This window comes from Cynara cardunculus (assembly GCF_001531365.2).
Source record: "Cynara cardunculus var. scolymus isolate 2C chromosome LG 8, CcrdV1, whole genome shotgun sequence".
Classification (NCBI taxonomy): Eukaryota; Viridiplantae; Streptophyta; class Magnoliopsida; order Asterales; family Asteraceae; genus Cynara; species Cynara cardunculus.
The window spans coordinates 20,669,886-20,692,886 of NC_037535.1; the positions used below are offsets into that span (position 1 = coordinate 20,669,886).

The 23,001-nt window shown below is 37.2% G+C and overlaps 1 protein-coding gene across 1 annotated transcript; it reads right to left on the reverse strand.

Moving 5' to 3' along the window:
- Positions 1-107: 107 nt before the first annotated feature.
- On the reverse strand, positions 108-22,403 carry LOC112516714 (methylthioribose kinase-like). Its single transcript, XM_025123918.1, has 6 exons — positions 22,118-22,403; positions 20,859-21,168; positions 12,167-12,341; positions 11,856-12,057; positions 7,155-7,369; positions 108-558 (listed from the first exon to the last, which is right to left on the reverse strand). The coding sequence occupies exons 1-6, from the start codon at positions 22,301-22,303 to the stop codon at positions 399-401; spliced, it is 1,248 nt and encodes a 415-aa protein (XP_024979686.1). The 5' UTR covers positions 22,304-22,403; the 3' UTR covers positions 108-398.
- Between the last annotated feature and the right edge of the window lie 598 nt (positions 22,404-23,001).

Genomic DNA, 23,001 nt, shown 5'->3' on the forward strand with positions numbered 1-23,001 from the left:
GATTAAGTATGACCTTGCAAGCCAAACTATAATGGCAACTACATGCACAATGTAATATTATTTCTCTAAACAAATTGTATTTTATGCTTGAATTAGAATTCCAAGTTAAATAAACCTATTTTGCTCATGGAAGAATAAATTACTTCACATTTCTTCGTATGAAAATGGAAATTAGTTCCAAAAATATTCTCACACACATTCCATATATGTTATAAGCCATCAAAGTAAGACTGCAAGATTCGAGATTGATTACAATACCATTACCTGGCTAATATTTGGTGGTGGCTAAGCAGTACAGAAGCAAATGAGGCAAGAAAATAGTAGCAGTTCACTGTTCTCCCTTCATGTTTGGTTCATATAACTTTTATTGAGAGCCATAATATTGTTTGCATATGGAGTTACTGAGCCGCAGAAATAACCTCAGTGATGGTGTAGAAATTTCTTCTTTTCTTCATAAGCATCTTGGCAAAGTCAAGAGCCCGTCTCTCACAATCTCCTCGTTTGGCAGGATCACTGATTGACTCGAAATCTTCTACATGAGCTACCCCAACAATTCGCCTGTGATTCAAAGTGGAGGGTAAAATATAAAATGAAAACAAAAAAGTTACCCGGGGTGGGTTCTCTATTGGTTTGTTACCAATAAAAGAACTTTCAAAATTAAAAAAAAAAAAAAAAGAGAATCAATAGTCATAACAACAGGTCCAAACCATAATATAAATACAAAGAAGATTGGTGTTAAGATTATATAAGAATTAAGAATAGTTCATATTTTTAAATGTTAACCTTTTGAAGTCAAAGGGGGACAACCAACGGACAACGGTGGTATTAGACATATTGTATGTATAGTATAGCATAATTATAGGTTGTTACTTCGGGAGATTTAGTTTGATTTAGCTTTCTTGCTTAGATCTAATATTGTATATATATATATATATATATATTGAGGAGGTTATCTCAATATAATAGAGAGAATTTTGCCAAATACTCATTACATGGTATCAGAGCAACCTGATACAACACCACTACCGTGCAATGAAATCCTAGCCTCCACCACCGTCTTCCAGAGCAACAGAAACCTAGCCACAACAGCCGACCAATCACCTGTTCTCAATTGCATGTTTGCCTCTGAAACCACGGAATCATATTTGTTTGCCTATTCTATGGTGTTGATACAGAAACTAAAACATCCCAGAAAAGTAGATCAATTCCGATGCTGCCAATCCAAAAACCATCAACTCTTTATGGTTACCGCCAGAATCTTGCCTGAAATTCTTAAATCTGCTACCTACCTCACTAGAATCATCACTGTTTTTCTGCATCCCATCATCCTAGATTATTTATTCAAGGGTGTCGATGATAATGTGAGATCTCATTATCAATCTCAATATCAATATACCCCATAATCAAGTTAGGCATGCTAATGGATCAGCATGTCCAATTATGGGCATAAGATCCAATTTAACATGCCAAGCCTAAACTTACCGTTTGTTCTTTATGTTCCCACCTTTCAACATAATATAATATCAACTAGCCAATTTACAACATGTTATTGAAAAATACTACTTTTTTATGACCTTCTTTCTGTGCAGTGGCGGATCCATAATATCCAATGATTGGAGGCACACTTCAAATAAATAATATATATTAGGGCGAATTGCATGATAATGCGACATGCTTTGCTTAGATTCATACTTTGTATAATGTACTTCTAAAACCTTCATTTTGGTACTTCATATGCAATGTTTCATACACTTAAGCAAGTTATGTTGCACAAAATAAAAATAGAACCAACGTACCTTGTATTTTTCATGCATTTTCATATATAAATCGAGTACCTTAATGTTTAATATGTCACATCTGATTTACCAAAATGAAGGTTTTAAAAGTACGGTATATAAAATATGAATCGGACCTAAGTATGTTGCATTTTCATTCAATTGCCCTATAAAGTAGAAGTTATATAAAGAGTACAATGCGATTAAAAATGAAAAGTAAACTCTTACTTAAAATTAGATCTTTTTGTAGGTATTAGTTACATCTTTAAACTGATAACATTTTTCCAATTAATATAATGAATAATAACAAACTGATTTTCAACAAACCGTAACGTCAATTAACTTTTTTGCTAATTATACAAGCCCTAACAATTAATGATAAAATAAACAACAAATTGATTCCCATCAAGCATTAGTTAAATTATCATTTTACAATTAACAAAATCTAACAATCAATAATAAGCAAACGATAATTAATAATAAGCAAATAAATAACAAATTACTACCAATTAATAAATAACAAACAACACATAACAATAGATTCCCAAAAAAACTCAAGTAACGAATTAGAGAGACTGCATCGGCTGGGGGCAAGGAATGCAGTTAGAAGGGAGAGAGATAGATTTAGCTTTTCCCTTCTCACAGCAAAATTCAATAGGCGCAATTGCCCCACTCCATTGTACCTATGTCCGCCACTCATCTCGTATTATTCAGGAATTGGGGACAAACCAATTGATAGACAGAACTTTTGAGTCTCAAGGTTCTACGTCGCTATCTCCAACAACAAATCTAAGTGATTCAATTATAACGGAGGCTCACTGCCAACAAGGAAGCTTCTTTTCCTGTTCTCAAGCAGCAAAGACCAGATTGTTCATCTTTTCATGAGTTATCTAAAGTTGTGTCAGTTGGGTCCCTATCAGTGGCGGACGTACAATAGAGTGGGGGTCATTGCCCCATTTAATGTTGCCGTAAGAAGAGAAAAACTAAAGTTCTCTCTCTCCCTTCTAAGTGGTGCCCCATCCCAATCCATTCCTTGCCCCCAAATGCTCTCTCTCTCTCTCTCTCTCTCTCTCTAATTTGCTACTCGAGTTTTTACAGATCTATTGTTATTTGTTGTTTGCTATTTATTAATTGATAGTAATTTACTATTTATTATTTAGTTTTATTATTAATTATCAGTTACTTATTATTGATTGTTAGGTTTTGTTAACTGTAAAACGTTGATTAACTAAGGCTTGATGTAAATTGATTTGTATTTTATTTTATTATTGATTGTTAGCATTTGTATAATTAGAAAAAAAAAAGTTAATTTAAGTTACAATTTGTTGAAAATTAGTTTGTTTATTTTTCATTATTTACTGTTAGGGTCTATTAATTGGAAATTCTTATTTTATTTTAAAGTCTACTGAAATTAGATTTCTTACAATTTCAAGATGTAACTAATACCTACCAAAAGATCTAATTTTAAGTAAGGGTTTGCTTTTCATTTTTAATGGCATTGCACTTTTATATAACTTCTATTTTATAGGGTAATTGAAAGAAAATGCAAGTATGCAACATACTTATGTTTGATTCATATTTTATGTACCGTACTTTTAAAACCTTCATTTTGGTGATTCAAATGTGACATAACAAACATTAGGGTACCTGATCTATATATGAGAATGCATGAAAATACAAGATACTTTGGTCCTATTTTTATTTTGTGTAACATACTTCGCTTTAAATTTATGATACATTACATATGAAGTACCAAAGTGAAGGTTTCAAAGTTACATTATACAAAATATGAATCTGAGCAAAGCAAGTCGCATTATTATTTATTAAAAGTGTGTCCCCAATCATCAGATATTCTGGATTCGCCACTAGTCCTATACCCCTAAAGAGTCTAGTGCCAACTTTATCCGGTTAATTAACTCGGATATACGGAACCTTATCTTATTACCTCTAGTGATGGTTTTATATATTTGATTACATTTGTTAATGATTTATCTTCTACAACATGGCTTTTAAGCATTTTCTAGCTTAAGATGCATAACAAAATCCTTTATGTTTAGTGACTTTTATGTGTATCTCCTAGTTAATATGATGATGTAAAAGAATATTTCTTTTGATTTTACAAGTTTTTTATTTGAGCGTGAGATTATACATTAATCATCGTGTGAGCATACACCTGAACGTAACTAAAACACTATCATTTGCTGGATGTGGCTCGTCATAGATGATATCACTGTAGTACCACAAAGTTTTTGGAACTAATTCATTGAATACCTGTATGCTATGTCGTGTCTTTTCATCAAGGATATTGTTTTAGGAAAAGCGGTCGGCATCGCTCGCAAGCTTTATTAAAACAAAAAAGGATTACACCAAACGGAGGTAATGCCTGGAGGTAGTACTCCATTAGGTGTAATCCTTTTTTGTCCTAATAAAGCTTTGCCAGCGGGTACCACATGCTTTCCTAATGTTCTTGATGAAAAAAACACCATTTTTCATACTATTCGCAAAAGGCATCGATTTTCATCTTGCTCCTAAAATATTTGGATATGTGTCGTATGTCCATGATCATCGCTTGAAAGCTAATAAACTTGAACCACACTTGGGATTCGCATGTCCAAGAGACTATCATAGTTATGGTCCAACCAATCGTATATATTCTACCAATGTTGATGTTACCTCCAATAAGTCGAGTCCCTTTTTTGTAGAAGCCACTAGCAGTCTTTAAAAGTCATTAAAATTAGTTTCAGAACCTTCTGAATTTCCTAATACTTTGGACTAATGCTTCGAATACATGGTTGCCATACTCGTAGTACTGATAGATACTCGGTTCACAAATGTGTAGGTAAGACAACACCCTAGACAAGTGACACCCAAGAGACCCTTAACTTTGCACCATGATTCCGGTTAGTCCCCTGTTCCATCACCTGAAATGCACATACCAACACAATTCGAGTGTGAATCACATACTAAGTTGATACTCAATACACCTCTACCATCACCTACCGAGCCTTATAACCAACTTGGTTCCCCTCTCCCTAATACTCTAATTGACTTCCGAAAAGAAACAAGGACTTGTACAAATATCCATCCACGTTTCCAGAAAGGTGACTGAGGCACTTAATCACCTAGGATGATTTTAAGCAATGCATGAGGAGATAGATGCCCCATAGAAAAATCATACTTAAGATTTAGAACATCTTTTTGAAAAGCACAAAGTGGGTTGTAAATGGGTATTTTACAGTGAAGCTTAATCTTCGCAATCTATTGTATCGATTGAAAGCCCTGTTGGTTTCAAGGGGCTATTCTCAATTGACTATGATAGACATTCTCTCCAAAGTCGATATGTAGTCTCTTCAAATCTGTATAGGCTTGCCTATCATTAATCACCATATGCTCCATCAATTGGATGTCAAAATGCCTTCCTCGATGCCGTTTTCTAGGAGGTGTACATAAAGCAACCATCTAGCCGTCTATTTGTTTTGAAAGAGAGACCTCAAAGATATGTTGATTGTGACATTCATTATATGGTCTCAAGCAGTACCCTAGGGTGTGGTTTGAGCGATTTTCAGATGTCTTCCAAGAGTTCAGGATGACTTGTAGTTCCTAAGATTCTTCCTTCTATAGACATCAACAGAGTCGCCAATACATAGTAGTTATCTATGTGAATGACATTATTATCACCAAAGATTAGAGCTTCTACGTTTCAAAGTTAAAGTATAGTCTTAAATTTAAGGTTACAAATTTAGGAGGTCTTTGTTAGTTCCTTGAAATAAAAGTTTCATGGTCGTCTTAGGGATTCTTCTATCTCAATGGAGGTATGGTATTGATATGTTTACAAAGTGTTGTCTACTATGGTGCAAACTAATAGATAGCACGTTGATCACTATATGAAAACTCCTTCTAGATGAAGTCCTATGAAGGCTCCAAAGTGATATAGGGGACTAGTTCGTAATTATACTATCTAACAGTTACTCGACCAATATCTCATTCCTTGTCAGTTTTTTGACCCAATTCATGTTTGTGTACGTGCTCCATACATAGATCACTAGGATGCAACATTTCATATTTTAAGGTATGTTAAGGCCACACAAAGCTTAGGGATACTTTGTTCAAATTTGAGCATGATTAACATTTTTGCTCTAACTTGAAGAGGAGTGTTGTATAACTTGTATAGTATAATTTCATTCTTTAGGTGATTTCATTTGATTTAGTTTCCTTGTTTGGATCTAATATTGTGTGTTTGTGTGTACATACACAGAGAGAGAGGGGGTGGATGAGGTTATCCAACAATGAAATATAGAAAATTTACCCAAATATAGGCTATTGATGGCAATATAAATAACAACATTCTAAAAGACAAGCCAATGATTCTAGATTCGGGCTTGATGAAAATGGTGTGATAATACTTGAGAACAACCAAGACATTTATTGAGTAAAGGTGGCATGATTAAATTCTAACTTCCAAGTAAGATATTTGGTTAAAATTACAATGCTCCAAACTGAAGTTACTATTTGTTAATAAAGCGAAGAAATTTAACAAACTACAACTCATACAATGAACTACAGTTAAAAAGCATTGTTGTCAAATATCATACAATTTGGATTAATTCAAGAACCAAATGATAAGAATCCCACTAACAAAATGAAATATTCCCTATATTGCCATCATATTTGCAAATGTTCATTTATCGATAAGTGATTCAATGAACTTGTTTGATCAAGTTATTTTGAAAAATGATGTCATTTGTATGTATACTATATTGATCCAAAATTTGTTGGTAGCTACATGAATAAAAAGGTTATTTTTCATATAGGTTGAAGTCGTTAAGAACGCTAATAGGACGAGACAATGTTCTAGTGAGAAATGCAAGTATATCTTGGTTTAAACATCGGTAAATGTCACATTGTATGTTTACGGTTATATATATATGTCACATCAATTATTTTTAGGAAAAGTCGAGACACATCGACAATGCAATTCTTTATTCATGAGTTTTGGGTAGTGATTCCAAAATCAATTCATGAATCGGCAACCATGTAAGAGAACCATAAAATATGCAATAGTGCAAGTCCAAAGAAAATTACTCCTTTCATCAGATTAAATCATCCCTCTTATTGTTCGGGATATCCCATTAGACAACATTTCCTTTTTCGGAAAGTTTTCATGTAAAACTTTATCTATTTGCCCGTTATTTTAATTACAAGTAAAATTAGGTAGTCATTTCAAATCCACAAGATTACTGTGTGTGGTCTTTTATTGAAGGGTATTTTAGACATTGATAAATAGTCAAACAATTTTCTTAGAACATGTCTCAAGTCAAATGCTGCAATTTCATGGGACGAAGGAAACATTTTAAATGTAGTTGCAAAGATCTGAATTACCGTATCATTTTGGCAGCAGCAAATCCAAGGGAATCATGGAACAAATCGATCATATATTTCTGTTTGACAAGCTCCCGAAGCTCTTCATTGTTATAAATTTCATGAAGATATGCCTCACCAGGCCCATCCTTGTGAATATCCCAAAGAGATGTAAATTTTTTGTGAAAGAGATTCCAAGTGTCGGCTACCGTATCCATTATCCATGCTTTATATGTCTGCATTCACAACACTTGCATTATGGAACCCAAAAGCGTGTATGAGAGAAATGGCATAACATAAGTGATAGTTTGACATCTACAAAAGTATGGCATAACATGTGTAACAAAAATATCTCAAGTTGAATCAAATCTAGTCTGCCTACAACCTTATTGAATGCATACAGTGAACGGCGACTATGATTTGAACAAAAAAGGATTGTCAAGAATAGGGTGTGTAGACATATCTGCTCGTAAAACCTAGTGAACCGGCCAGCTAAATTTGGCAAGTCCAAGCCTGTGATAAATATGAGCCAAGCCAAGACCAAGCCTTCAATGGTTCGGGCTTCGTAACTTAAGAGACCGTAAACAAGCCGAACACACAAGGTCTATACAAGCCACATGTAATTTATATTTGCATCTAGTGGATATCTAATTGTAATTTTTAGAGATAATTTGATTGTAATTATATATAAAATGGTTTTTGTTGTGAATGAAGGATATAATCCAATGAAAAATCAATCCTCAATTTGCAGATTAGTCCACATTAGATCAAACTGATAAACCCCCTTTGAGGTTTACTTATAGAAGAAGAAATTAGTTTTGAGTGGGTTTAATTGCTGTTTCCTGTTACGAATAAGAGAGGGGCAGTTCGGTAATTGTGTCTAGCTTAAATAGTGAGCTATTGGTAGTAGTGGGGAATTCTGTTTCACTTTCTGGTGAGTTCTGTTTGGGAGCATAAGCTCAGGGAGAGAATTCCAGACCTCTCGAAAGTCTGGGAGACATATCAATTTTGTATCGATAAAGATTGGCCGACAATTTCATTCTTGTTTGTTCCAATTGAAGATAACTAGCTATTGTAATTTTGTTTCTGTTTGTAATCGTTTACGAATCTAGCCAGGGGGTGCGTTTCTGTTTACGAATTGGGCTAGGGTATAACAAATTGGTATCAGAGCTCGTTACGATCAGCAATGGCGAATGAGACGACGAGAAGCGCAAATAATCGAATTGAAGACCTGGAGAGCAGCGTGGGTTCAATTGAAAGGAGTCTGGAAAGAATCGTACAGCAAATTGAAGAAATGAGAAATGAATTTGCAAATCGAACGAATGTCTCAAATTCGTCGGACGAGGAAGCTGCTAGCCAGTTCGAACGAGGAGACAGAAGCCGTAATCAAGGCAGTCGATTTTTGGCCACGAAAGATCGCAAATTAGAGATTCCGGTTTTTGATGGCAGAGATCCAGATGGTTGGATTTTAAGAGCTGAAAGATACTTCATGTTGAACCAGTTGAGTCAAGAAGAGAAGATTGATGTGTCGTTTATTTCATTTGAAGGAGATGCATTGAAGTAGTTTCAATGGGAACATAAGCGACATCCTATTACTAGATGGGAGGATCTGAAACACTTGTTGTTAAGACAATTCAGATCGTTAACAGCAGGATCGTTGTGTGAACAATTTTTATCGGTAAGGCAGGAAGGTTCGATCGAAAATTACAGAAGGAAATTCGTTGAATTTGCGGCGCCTTTGGATGGGATTCCGGAACAAGTTTTCTTAAGTCAGTTCATTAATGGATTGGAGGAATCCATTAAAGTGGAATTAAGACTTATGGATCCTTTAACTCTCACTGAAGCAATGGAGATAGCCATGAAGATCGAATTGAAGAACAAGGTATTAGCAAAAGAAAGAAATGTGGGGTATAGCAAGAAGACAGGTACGTTTTTTCATTCTAATGCGGATTTGAGAAGCAATGTTTCTAATCATTCCTCTAATAGTGTCGGTAATTCTGTTAATTCACCGACATTTACAAATAAATCGGTTCCCGGTTTTCAGCGTTTGTCTGATCAAGAAGTACAACAAAGAAGATCGTTGGGTTTGTGTTATCTTTGTGATGAGAAATACGCACCAGGTCATAAGTGTAAAAAGAAAGAGATGAATGTGCTGTTAGTTCAGGAGGATTCATTCGATGATACTGAACCAGAGACGGAGGAAAGAATCTTTAATGCGGCAGAAGTAACGGATAAAGTGGAGGTGCATTTAAATTCGGTGGTGGGTCTGACTAATCCAAAAACGATGAAGATGGAAGGAAGAATTGGAAGACAAAAAGTTGTAGTATTAATTGATAGCGGTGCAACGCATAATTTCATATCCTACGACCTAGTGAAAAGACAGAAGTTAAAAGTGGAAGCTACAGGAGAATACACTATTACTTTGGGTTCCAGAAATATGGAGAACGGAAATGGCATTTGCAAAGGGATAACGTTGTTTTTACCAGAAGTCGAGATAAGGGAAGATTTTCTTCCTTTGGGTTTGGGTAATAGTGACGTGATCTTAGGGATGCAATGGCTAGAGTCTTTGGGGGCAACATATGTTAACTGGAAGTTACAAGTAATGAAATTCACTTGTGGGGGAAAATCGGTCAACCTTAAAAGGTGATCCATCTTTGGGACGTTCGATGGTGTCATTGAAAGCTATCGGAAAGGTGATCATCCAGGAAGGACATGGCGTGTTGGTGGAATTGGGTACTTGTTCGGTATTCTCGGAGGAAATGGCAGAATCAAATGTTGTTTTGGATCCAATACTAAGAGAATATGAATCGGTTTTTAACATGCCGCGGGGATTACCACCGGAGAGGGGTAGGGAGCATGGGATTGTGTTAAAGGAAGGGACTGAAACGATTAATGTTCGGCCATACCGTGACCCACATTATCATAAAGATGAAATTGAGAAATTGGTAAAAGAGATGCTCAAGGCAGGAGTTATTCAACCGAGTATGAGTCATTTCTCCAGTCCAGTATTGTTGGTTAAGAAAAAAGACGAAAGTTGGCGGTTTTGTATCGATAGCTTTGAAGCTTATTGGGAGAATCTTGAAGCACTTCTTCAGCAATTTCCCAGTTGTCACCTTGAGGACAAGGTGAAATTTTTTGGGGGGGAGTATTGATAAACCTCCTTTGAGGTTTACTTATAGAAGAAGAAATTAGTTTTGAGTGGGTTTAATTGTTGTTTCCTGTTACGAATAAGAGGGGCAGTTTGGTAATTGTGTCTAGCTTAAATAGTGAGCTGTTGGTAGTAGTGGGTCATTCTGTTTCACTTTCTGGTGAGTCCTGTTTGGGAGCGTAAGCTCAGGGAGAGAATCCCAGACCTCTCGAAAGTCTGGGAGACGTATCAATTTTGTATCGATAAAGATTGGTCGACAATTTCATTCTTGTTCGTTCCAATTGAAGATAACTAGCTACTGTAATTTTGTTTCTGTTTGTAATCGTTTACAAATCTAGCCAGGGGGTGCATTTCTGTTTACGAATTGGGCTAGGGTATAACACAAACTAATAGCAATATCCACAAGATCAATCAACACAACTTTTCTGATATCAAGATTTAGCGGAAACAGATTGAGGAGGCTAATTACGGTATTCACTAAGCATATAGAATTATTTATCAATCAAGCATCGAACATATATGAAAGTAAAGCAGAGGAAGAGAATGACATGGGAGATTTTTATGTGGGAACCCGGAAAGAGAAAAACCACCGGCCGAGGACACAGAAAACTGATCCACTATTGATGATGATGTTACAACAATGAAGATTACAGCAATAGTGACGAAGAAATCATAAAATTTGGTATCAAGTTCGTCTATGGAGAGCTGAGCAATGATTTGGGAGAAGAGATGAAATGTGACCTAAGGGAGAGTTCAAACAAGAATAGGGTCAAAATACAAAACATGACTACCATGAAACACCATGAAAGACAGAAAGAGTATCACAATATGGATGTCAATTAAAGAGAATAAAATGCTCGTTTTTTGGGTATAATTTGTTTAGCTCCAATTTTTCTTGTATTTTCACCTATTTTAACTTTAAAATAAGAGGGGACTTTTTTTTATTTTAACAAAAAGGTGGTTGTGACCATCTTTTTAATCACATCCGTTCAATCATCTCATCTTACGGTTGAGATATGTTCTTTGTTTTCGTATTTTGACCTTGTTCTCGTTTGAACCACCACCATATGACCTGATCTGGAATAAACCCCGCAAAGGGCCACCTACATCACCTGGTTATGCGACCCAAAGTTGCACAACTTGATCGCTCGGTTCCATAATCTTCATATGCAACCGTCCCATGCGACATACTAAGGCCGCACACATCAGATGCTATAGATCGCAGAAAATGTACCATAACTATCAGCTTTGCACAACCTACGACCTTCACAAGCGACCCAAGGTCACATTCCTTGGTTGCATAGACTTGGATTGGAGGCATATGTCACAATTTCCTTTAAACTCTATAAGAGCCAACATAAAGGTCAACAACCCTAGCTTATAGAAGCCATAAAAACAGAGTTAAAAAAACAAGAAAAAACTCGAGCAGATACAAAAATAGACGAGCCTATACAGGCCGAGCCCCATCCAAGCCCAAGTTACATATTTTTCACAAACTACACCTTAAGGTGAGCAAGCTTGGGCATGGGTCAAATACGCCACTAGTTGCAAATAAACTCAAAAGCGAGACTTACTTTTCTGTCATTCCCCTGATCTGCATGTCCATCTTGTGCGAAATAGGCCAAAAACAGGTTTCCAATAAAAGCACCAACATCAAACCCCATTGGCCCATAGAAAGCAAATTCTGGATCAATGACTTGAGTTGAATCATGAGTAGCCATGATAGAACCAGTATGGAGATCACCATGTATTAGAGCTTGTGTTTTTTCACAGAACCTGCACAGTAGTATCAATTTGCTTAAGGAACAGCTTCCAGAAATTTAATATTATACATCACATTCAAATGGGAAATCTAAAATAAAAACATAGGCAATTGATTTTGTACTTAGACTTCAGCTCAGCAACTTCAAGCTTTAATATTTTGTCATTCCGAACGGCCTCTGCATCAGTATCAAGATAAGGTGATGTCCAATGGTTATATTCAGAAATCCTGTAAGGGTCTGAAAACACCACTTGCTCAGTCAGCCTGCATAGCTCCACGTTTGCACAAAATTCAGCCACTGCACGGAAAAGATGAGGTAGCGCATGAGTTATGTGCACTGAAGTACACCACATATTTTTTTTCAGAACTTCCAAAAGTAAATAGATAAGCTAGATAGTTAAGCAAAGAAACATTCTTTCTCATTGACGTTATTTATGAAACAACAGAACATCAATTCAGGTCAACTAATTAGGGTAAAAACTGAAGGAAACCATAATCCTTTCCTTTTTTTCTTCCAATCTGATGAATATCCTCTCTGATTTATATCAATCCTCTCCCTAATTTATCTTGATCTGCACCTGATTTTTGGGACTTTCTGTTGTAATATTCCTGTATCAATAATATTTCCCCTCTGGTATAATGAAAAGATACAACCAATAATTTTAATGGTATCAGAGTGGGATCAAAGCATCCTGGAAACAGAACCCAAACCCTAAATCAAGAACCAACTGTAATCCTGTTACCACCACGGCAAAACCAAATGAAACTCCAGGAGACTCTTCCACCAATCCATCCTCCGACCCCAACTCACCTTACTATATCCACCCGAAGAATTATCCTTGTCAAATGCACGTGAACGAGGCCCTAAACAATAGCAACTATGCAGATTGGTCGCGAGAAATGAGAGACTTTCTTTTTGCAAAGAACAGGATCGGATTTGTGATGGATCAATTCCACAACCAGCAGAAGATTCACCCGAATTAAGAACATGGCAACAAAGTGACGCCTTAATCAAGGGATCGCTCATCACCGCTATGGAGGAGATACGAAACAGCGTGAAATACGCTGTCACGTCGAAGGAAATCTGGGATGACCTTGAAGAGTGTTTTGGAAAGAACAATCCCCCTCAAGCTTATGAGATGAAACGAACGTTGACCCTAGCAAGGCAAGACAAGCTATCCGTGTCAGCATACTACACAAAGTTAAAGCGGAATTTGGGACAAAATTCAGCCCATTTCGCCATCACCAAGGTGTATGTGCGGTAAATGTACATGTGATCTTGGGAAGAACTTATGGATTCAAAAGAAAGGGAGCACATCTACGAATTCCAGATGGGTCTTGACTGTCAGAATAGTATTAGACTATTAGTCAGTCTTTGTGTTTGCAGCATGATAGGTCTCGAACCTAGTAATTAGGAATTAGTTTGTTTTTAAAAGCTTCTTAGTTTGTTAGCATTTTGCTCCCGTTTTTATGCTTTCTGTTATGGGTGCAAAGTTCGTTTTGTAGGCTATTTAAAGCCAAGTTTGTTCCATGGAATAATAGCTATTATTTGGTATTTGAAAGCAGTCTATTCTTTGATCAATCAATTGGTATCAGAGCCAATACTCGGCAGTCTAAATACGTGAAAGTTCAGAGAGTGATACACGAATGGGTGAGAGATGGCTACTGACTCAAACAATTTCCAAACCCCCTGTGTACCCAAGTTCGATGGGGACTACGATCATTGGAGTTTGATCATGGAAAACTTGCTTTGATCAAAAGAATACTGGAGTGTGATCGAAAGGGGTTATACAGAACCGGGACCTGGAGTGCATCAGCAACTCAGCAAAGAGCCTTGGATGAAGCCAAACTCAAAGACCTGAAAGCACGAAACTATCTCTTTCATGCCCTTGACAAGACTACCTTGAAGACTATCACCCAGAAGGACACCGCAAAGCAACTAGAAGTGCAAGAGTGGAGAGGGCTCAATTGCAACGGCTTCGGACGGAGTTCGAACCCTTGGAGATGAAAGTGGGAGAATCAGTGTGATTATTTTGGACGAGTCATGATCGTTGCGAACGATATGAGAAACTATGGAGAAGATATGGACGATGTGAAGATCGTCGAAAAAATCCTTTGAACACTGACAGAAAGTTTCAATTTTGTCGTGTGTTCTATTGAGGAATCGAAGGATATCGATCGACTGACTGTCGATGAGCTGCAGAGTTCGTTGCTAGTCCACGAACAAAAGGTGAGACGAAGAGAAAGTGATGAGCAACAGAGCAGGTACTGAAAGTTGAGCACGACACTGGCTTCGGTCGTGGTAGAGGAAGAGGAAGAGGAAGCAATCGTGGACGAGGGAGAGGAAGAGGTAGATCAGACTTCGATACATCTCTTATTGAATGCTATGGGTGTCACAAACTTGGACACTTCCAATATGAGTGTCCTGGCGGGGAACGAGGAGCAAACTACGTCGAGTTTTGATGAAGGGGAGGACCTGCTATTGATGGCCTATGCTTGAGATCAATGATGCAAATCAAGGGATATGGTTTCTTGACTCAGGTTGCTCTAACCACATGACAGGCTCTAAAGAATGGTTTGTCCAACTTGATGAAGGTTTCAGTCACACTGTCAAACTAAGGAACAATTCGAGACTCGCGGTCAAAAGCAAAGGAAGTATAAGATTTGAAGCAGAAGGTACAACTCAGACCATCACAGATGTTTATTTTGTACCTGAGTTGACAACCAATCTGTTGATTGTTGGGCAACTACAAGAAAAGGGAGTGACTTTAGTAATTGCAGCCGGTACGTGTAAAATCTACCATCCACAAAAGGGGTTGATTACAACTTCCAAAATCACAGCTAACCGGATGTTCACGGTGTCTGCAACTATGAAGCMTCTCTCAAATCGATGTCTYAAGGTCGATGWCRGAGATRSACAKATTTGGCACAGACGTTAYGGRCATGTAAGTTACAAAACCATCAGGACCATGCAACATAAGCAAATGGTGAAGGGACTGTCTCGAGTGAATGGCAAACTAAAGTGTGTGAAGTATGCAATAATGGGAAACAACATCGAGAAGCCATACCAAAGAAAAGTACATGGAGAGCTTCTGAGAAGCTTCAACTTATTCACATGGATCTCTACGGGTCTATATCTCCTACTTCTCTAAGCGGCAAAAGGTACATCTTCATACTTGTTGATGACTTTACACGCAAAATTTGGGTCTATTTTCTCTCTGAAAAAAATGAAGTCTTTGAAGTGTTTAAAAATTTCAAGAATCTGGTGGAAAAAGAAACGAGAAATTTATACTCGGTTTAAGAAGTGGTAGGGGAGGAGAGTTCACTTCTAGTCAGTTCAATCAATTCTGTGTAACACATGGGATTAAGAGGCAATTGACCGTTGCCTACATCCCGCAACAAAATGGAGTGGCCGAACGTAAAAATAGGACCATAATGAACATGGTTCGATGCCTTCTAGTAAAAAAGGGGATGCCGAAGTATTTATGGCCAGAAGCAGCTAAGTGGGCATGCCATGTACTAAATAGATGTTTCACAAGTGCGTAAGATGACATGGTGCCAGAAGATTGTTGGACCGGAATAAAACTGAGTGTTGACTACTTTCGGGTGTTTGGTTGTATTGGGCACGTGCTTGTACCCAAACAACTAAGAAGTAAACTTGATACCAGAAGCCACAAGTGTGTCCTCCTTGGGGTGAGTTCAGAATCAAAAGCATGCAAAATTATATGATCCAGTCCAGAGGAAGATAATCATCAGTAGAGATGTTATTTTTGAAGAAGATTCAAAGTGGGACTGGAGCACAGATGGAGTCGAAGTCAGCAGTGAACAGTTGGTTTGGGATGAAGAAAAGGCAGCAACAAAAGATGATCATGATGAGGAGATAGGAGCTAATGAGGAACCCTCGACTGAAGAAGAAATAGTAGACCATGCAGAACCCGAAAACACAACAGAGGCAGCAAGAAATCTAGATGGGTGATTATCGAAGTGGGGAAGGCTTATCAGATGAAGAGGCAAGTTTATTTGCAATGTTTAGTTCTCTTATTGACCCATTAAGTTTTGAAGAGGCTGCCAAAGAAGAAAAGTGGTTGAAGGCAATGGAAAGTGAACTACAAGCCATCGAAAGAAACAAAACATGGGAGCTTGTAGATTTATCAACAGATGCAAAGACAACTGGAGTGAAAGGGGTCTTCAAAACCAAGCTAAATGAAAATGGGGAAGTCGACAAATACAAGGCTAGGTTGGTCGTGAAAGGATATGCCCAAAAGAAAGGAGTCGATTATGATGAAGTGTTTGCACCGGTAGCGCGATGGGATACCATTCGAACTCTACTTCTTGTGGCTGCTCAAAGAAACTGGGTTGTGTATCAACTAGACATGAAAAGCGCATTTTTATACGGTGAACTTAGAGAAGTCGTGTACGTGGATCAACCGCAAGGGTTCGTCAAGAAAGGTAAAGAAAATAAAGTTTATCGTTTAAATAAAGCCTTATATGGACTGAAACATGCTCCGAGAGCTTGGTTCAGTTGAATTGAGGGTTATTTCAAACAGGAGGGATTCAAGAAAAGTAGCCATGGTCACACCTTGTTCATAAAAAAAGGACAGGTGAAATGTTGGTCATAGTAAGCCAATTTATGTTGGAAATAATGCTAATATATGTGAAGATTTTAAGAGATCAATCCAACAAGAGTTTGAAATTACAGATATGGGTATGATGATTGTTGGAAAATAAATATCATTTGTCATAAAATATTAGACATATTATTTAGTTAGTAGTATTATGTGTAAATTTAATAATTGTGTCATCGTGACACATCATCATCGGTAGTTATAGGCCGTAACCGTATATCCAACCATCATAATCGAACCATTGTGTTGGTTCAAAGAACCGGTTGGATAACTATATATATGTACGTATACGTGGTCTGTAAATAATCAATCTTCTGTAGTAAATAATATAGTTTTACTGTTAGTTTCATCCAACACACATTCACACACACTTGTTCCTTTCTTGCTCTACAATTCGATGGATTCATCTTCTGGTGATACTCGACAGAAGGCTGTCAAGAACAGACACTGTGATGGTGAATCTGTGTCTGTTAATCAACAGAGATTTTTTTTTGGTGTGGAAGTTTATCAAAATGACAAAGGAATTCATTTATGCCAGAAAAAATACGCAAGAGAAGTACTTGAAAGATTTGGAATGTGGAACAGCAACCCAGTTAAGAATTTCATTGTTCCTGGTACAATTCTCAGGAGAGAGGGAAAAGGAAAAGAAGTCAATGCAACGGTGTACAAGCAATTAGTGGGCAGTCTGATGTACCTCATGGTTACGTGACCCGATCTGATATATGTAGTCTGTTTAATATCTCGGTTCATGGCTAAACCAAGAAAGAACATATGAAGATAGCAACGAGGGTGTTGAGGTATTTGAAGGGTACACATGGTTACGGTCTCTTGTACAGGAAGAATGCTTATGCAAAACTCAAAGCATACACCGATAGAGATTATGTGAGAGACATCGAAGACAGATGGTGCACCTCGGGCTATGTTTTTCTCTTAAGCGAAGTAGCGACATGCTGGAGCTCAAGAAAGTAGCCTATTGTCACTTTATCATCAACGGAAGCTGAATACGTGGCTGCAACCTCGTGTACGTGCCACTGTGTATGGATACGAGGATTGCTCGAGGATCTTATGGAAAACCAAAGTAAAAGTCTTGAAGTCTTCTGTGACAACAGTTCAACCATTAAGTTGTCCAAAAATCCGGTGATGCATAGAAGGACTAAACATATCGACGTATGATACCGCTATTTGCGAGAGCTCGTGAGTCAAGAAGTAGTGAAGCTAGTGTTTTGTGAAACTAAAGATCAGATTGCAGATAATGACAAAGCCTTTGAAGTTGGGAGCATTCACCAAGCTGAGGAGTTTACTTGGAGTTCAGGCACCGGAAGATTAAACTGATGCTTCTTGAAGCACTTCAGTTTAAGGGGAGAAATTGTCAGAATAGTATTAGACTATTAGGTCTCGTACCTAGTAATTAGGAATTAGTTTGTTTTTGAAAGCTTCTTAGTTTGTTAGCATTTTGCTCCCGTTTTTATGCTTTCTGTTATGGGTGCAACGTTCGTTTTGTAGGCTATTTAAAGCCAATTTTGTTCCATGGAATAACAACAATCATTTGGTATTTGAAAGCAGTATATTCTCTGATCAATCATTGACGAGACTTTTGGAACGGTAAGGACACAAATCCATAGCACCAAACCAATTCTCACACTTAGAACGACCTACCATCTGGTCGACGAGGACAAGCAACAAAGGTCTATCACTGCTGCAACGACGACAACTTTTGAAGCTGTCGCCTACCAAACTCGTGGACAACTTGAACGAAGCACCGCAGAGCGAAGGAACAACAATCGTGATCACGAGGGGGTAAAGTGCGAACATTGTGGAAAGAAAGGGCACAGGATAGAAGGTGCTTCGAGAAAATTGGGTACCCAGAGTGGTGGGGAACACGCCCACGTAAAGGCGAACAGAATGGGCCCAAAAAACCAAGGGCCAATGTCAAGGTCGAAACCAGCCCGATACCAACCGTAAGCATGGAGCAGTACACAAGGCTTATGCGTCATCTGAACATGGAAAATGGTCAGAGGCAAACATGGCTCATAAGATAAATTTTGAGAAACCTTGGGTGATAGACACAGGTGCAGAACACATTGCTTGCAACGATTCAGTATTGTGTAGTCGAACGGACTCGTGCAATGGGGCACCGGTGAAAATACATCAGATGGTGAAAAAGCTCCTCTTCGGGGAATCAGGAGTGCATACTTGCCGAATAATAAGAAAATTAATGATGTTTTGTACATACCTGATTTCAAATATAATTTATTGTCCATAAGGAGCATTACAAAGGATTTTGATTGCTCAATGACGTTTTTTTCGGATGTTTGCATCATGTAGGACTCACGCTCGAGGAACCTGATTGGGGTGGGAAGCTATAAGAATGGTCTATACTGCATGGAACCGAAGGGATGTGAAAGGCCAGCAGTGGTAGTTTCAATTGATGCAGAAGTTTCACATAGAAGACTAGGTCACGCCTCAAACACTAAGCTGCAACGGTGTTGATTTTCTGGGTGATTTCCCTAGTTTGTAATTCATGTGGGAGGGCTAAACAAACTCGACTCTCGTTCTTTGATAGTTCAATTAAAACTACTGTTTGTTTTTTATCTGAAGTGTACAAGTCTGAAAAGTCATTCTTTAGCTCACCTGCATTCTAAAGTCTTCTTTTTCAAACTTAGCTCACCCGAACTCTGAAGTCTTTTTTTTCAGACTTATAAGTCTAAACTCTGATTTAGTGGGATTGATTTTATATTTCAGTTATTTCAAGAGTACAAGTCTGAAGAGTCGTTCTTCAGAGTTTTACTTCGGAGTTATTTCCAGAGTATAAGTCTGAAGAGTCATTCTTCATAATTAGCTCACCCGAACTCTGAAGTCTTCTTTTCCAGACAGAGCACCATGCAGAGTCTTTGCATCGTGCATGCAGAGCTTCCGACTTGCCTATACAGAGCTCTGAAGTCTGAAGAGTTTTACTTCAGAGTTATTTCAAGTGTACAAGTCTGAAGAGTCATTCTAAATTTACTTCTAAGTTTAAATTCAATTTACTGATATAGTTCATTTCTAAATTTAATTTTCTAGGGTTAACTTCATTTTCACTAATTATTGATATAGTTTCATTTCTAAATTCAAGTCTGAAGAGCATTTTTCAGAGTTATTCTTCAAAATTATACTTCAAAGTTATTTCAAGAGTACAAGTCTGAAGTAGCATCATACTTTTGATGATCATTCATATATATAAGATAAGTTTCCTGACATGATTTAATTTTTTAAAATTATCCCGTGTGATACACGGGACCGAACCATATTTTATGACCATATTTTATCTCATCGCTATTTCATCGCTATAACTACTATTTCAAATCAAGGCCCGGACCCCTATTTCCGCTACCAACCGCATTAACTACTTAGAGCATACCAAACATGTGGAGATGGATTGCTACTTTGTCCGTGAGAGAGTTGTCTCGAGAGATTCAACCATTATGTATTGACACCAAAAATCAAGTTGCGGACATTTTTACCAAGCCACTTGGGACTGAATGTTTACGATTCTTGCTTGACAAGTTGGGCGTTCGAGACCTTCACGATCCAACTTATCTTAATCTGAACCTATTTTTCTTCCAATCTGATGAATATCCTTTCTGATTTGTATCAATCCTCTCCCTAATTTATCTTAATCTGAACCTGATTTTGGGGACTTTCTGTCGTAATATTCCTGTATAAATATTTCCCTCTGGTATAATGAAAAGATATAACCAATAATTTTCAAAAACTTTAAAAGCTTCATATGAAAACTTAAAGAATTGACATATTTTTATTATGAAACGGATTAAAGCTCAGACTTTAACCTGAAATAAGAGGCTGTGGCGATAAAACACAAAAACTTCAAGTAAGAAAATAAAGGCAACCTGCATGCGAGTTGACACTCAAGGGCAATCACAACTACCCATTATAATTTACAATATCAATTGTTTACCTCCAGTCATCATTCTGAGGATTTAGGTCCACATTTGCAAAACTCTTGTATATATGTTCTATAAGAGAAAAAAGGTAGCTTCTTTGATTCTCGTATACTTAGTATACAAAGCATGAACATTGGGCTACAAGCTTCTAGAATAGCTATGCATAATATAAGCAGAACTGTAATTATTCCTAACAAAAAGCTTGTTTGCAGCATCAAATAAGAGGCAAGAAAAAGCAGGAGGCTTCACCTGCATTTTTGTGTTCTGTGGTTGTCAGATAGAGAAGAGATGTGTAAAAGAGAGTGTTGGCCATAAATTCTGCCATGTGTTCAGCTAATAAGGGATACTCCACTCCAGCAATCAATCCTTTCCTCAAGATTATATGTGGAGGTTCTACATACCGCATACCAATCAATGACATGGTTCTGTCAAAGTGATAAACTTCTGGGACATGTTTAGGCGACAAAGCATGCTGACGTTTAAGAGCTGTGGCTTCAAAATAAGATCTTTCCTTGGTCATTGGCCATGATTCACCAATACAACGGACATATGGTACAGCCTGCCCACATGAAACAAAATCTTGACCTGTCAAATACAGTCAAATATCTTATGAAATTCCAACGTCAAACCATTTGGGTACAATCTAGTGATCTACATATGTACTATGAAATGTTTGCAGTGTCAATTATCAATTAGTGTCATTCCTTGGCCTCGACATAAACGTGAGAATGGAGTATCCTAAACTGATAAGATGACTTGGTGTATACAACTGTTTCATGTATATATTACCATATTCACAAATTATATGACAAAAACTATTAGCCTGACTGTGGACTCGGTCCAACCTTGGAAATATTGTACATTTGGTTTTCTGTTTTCTGCAACTATTATTTTGTATGTGATTATGAACCCAAAGAAACATTAGATACAACACCATGTTTGGAACAAAGACGAAGAATATTGTTCCTTCGGGTCTTCCTCATAGACTATTTTCTGCTATAAAAAAGCTCCCACCTCGTACTAGATGTGTATTGGGGGGTGTGTGTGTGTATGTAGGGAACTAGTCTATGACAACCCTAGATGAAATTACTCTTCTCCTCCAATCCAACTACTGCTTCAACGGCCTCAAAACATTTCTTGTTGCCCTCGAGGACTGGCAACAAGCAGTTTGAAAAAACTGTTTTTGTCCTTCTAGTTGTAATTTGAGAATTATGGCTAGATGAAAGACGATCACATCTAGCTTAGTCATTACTTTTGGCAACTACAATTAAAGCTCATGAAGAACATAGAAGAATAAAACATTTCGACAATAGTAAAGTCAAGATCACGCGGTATGAACAACTACCTAAGATCCGAACCAACTACAAGGAGTATTTCCAGATACAGAAATCAAGCTAAAAGTGATCTTCATGATCGGATGACTATAACCCCAATGACACAAACGAAGTTCTAAGTAATGACAAAATTCTCTGATTATGAACAACCCAACTCTAAACTGGGGGAGGAACCTGTTTGATAACAAGCGAACCAGATGGAGAGATAACGATGTAGACGAAATTGAGATTGCCATCCCCAACTTCTTTGATTTCCAGGTTATCAACTTGATTCCCGAGCTTCGAAGCCAACGATGGCGTGGCTTTTATATATTCCTTCAACGACTTCTCATCCAGTATGCGGAACCCCTCCTTGGTCATTTCTTTCGATTGGTCAGGTATCGACGGCAGAGACGGATGTGGTGGTGGTGGCTGAAGAGGTTCTGTTTCAAGATTCCGTCGGGGTTTTAGACTCCAATTATTTCTCAAAAGGCATGAATTACATTTAGAATGACGAATTTATAAAAAAAAAATGTAAACATAAAATTAGAGTTCATTACTTTGGTCCCTGTGGTTTGGTGATCTTTACAAAACTATCTCTAAAATTTATTTATTACGTAGTAGGACTTGTCGTTTGTATGTTTATAAGGATTTGGTCCCTGACCCTCTGTTAGTCTCGTCCGTTAAGTACAAGGGCAAAACCGTCTTTTTACTATTATCTATATGTATATATATATATATATATATATATATTCGAAGCGTACTCGCGCAATGCAGCGAGATACATCATGATTTTAATATTTCATTTTGTTCTTTATCTCAGCTGATGTTATAATATGGTTTTATGTGATTTTGAGAAAGCGATGATGTTTTTATTTTAGAATAAAATATATGTTTGAAGATATTATAAAATTTTGACAAAAATATATCGATATTAGTATCAAATTAACTATTTGAAATTTCTCATTTTTTTGTGTAATTTTTTAATTCAATTTTTTTATAATTTAATTTATGTACAATAACTTGAATAAAATATAAATTTGAAGATATCATAAAAATTTTAAAAAATATATATCAAT

Coding starts and splice junctions, on each gene's coding strand:
- LOC112516714 (XM_025123918.1), bottom strand. CDS start 22,303: ATGACCAAGGAGGGGTTCCGCATACTGGATGAGAAGTCGTTGAAGGAA. Junction 7,370..11,855: donor ATCAGGGGAATGACAGAAAA/GTAAGTCTCGCT, acceptor TTGTGAATGCAG/ACATATAAAGCATGGATAAT. Junction 559..7,154: donor GCTGCTGCCAAAATGATACG/GTAATTCAGATC, acceptor TTTGAATCACAG/GCGAATTGTTGGGGTAGCTC.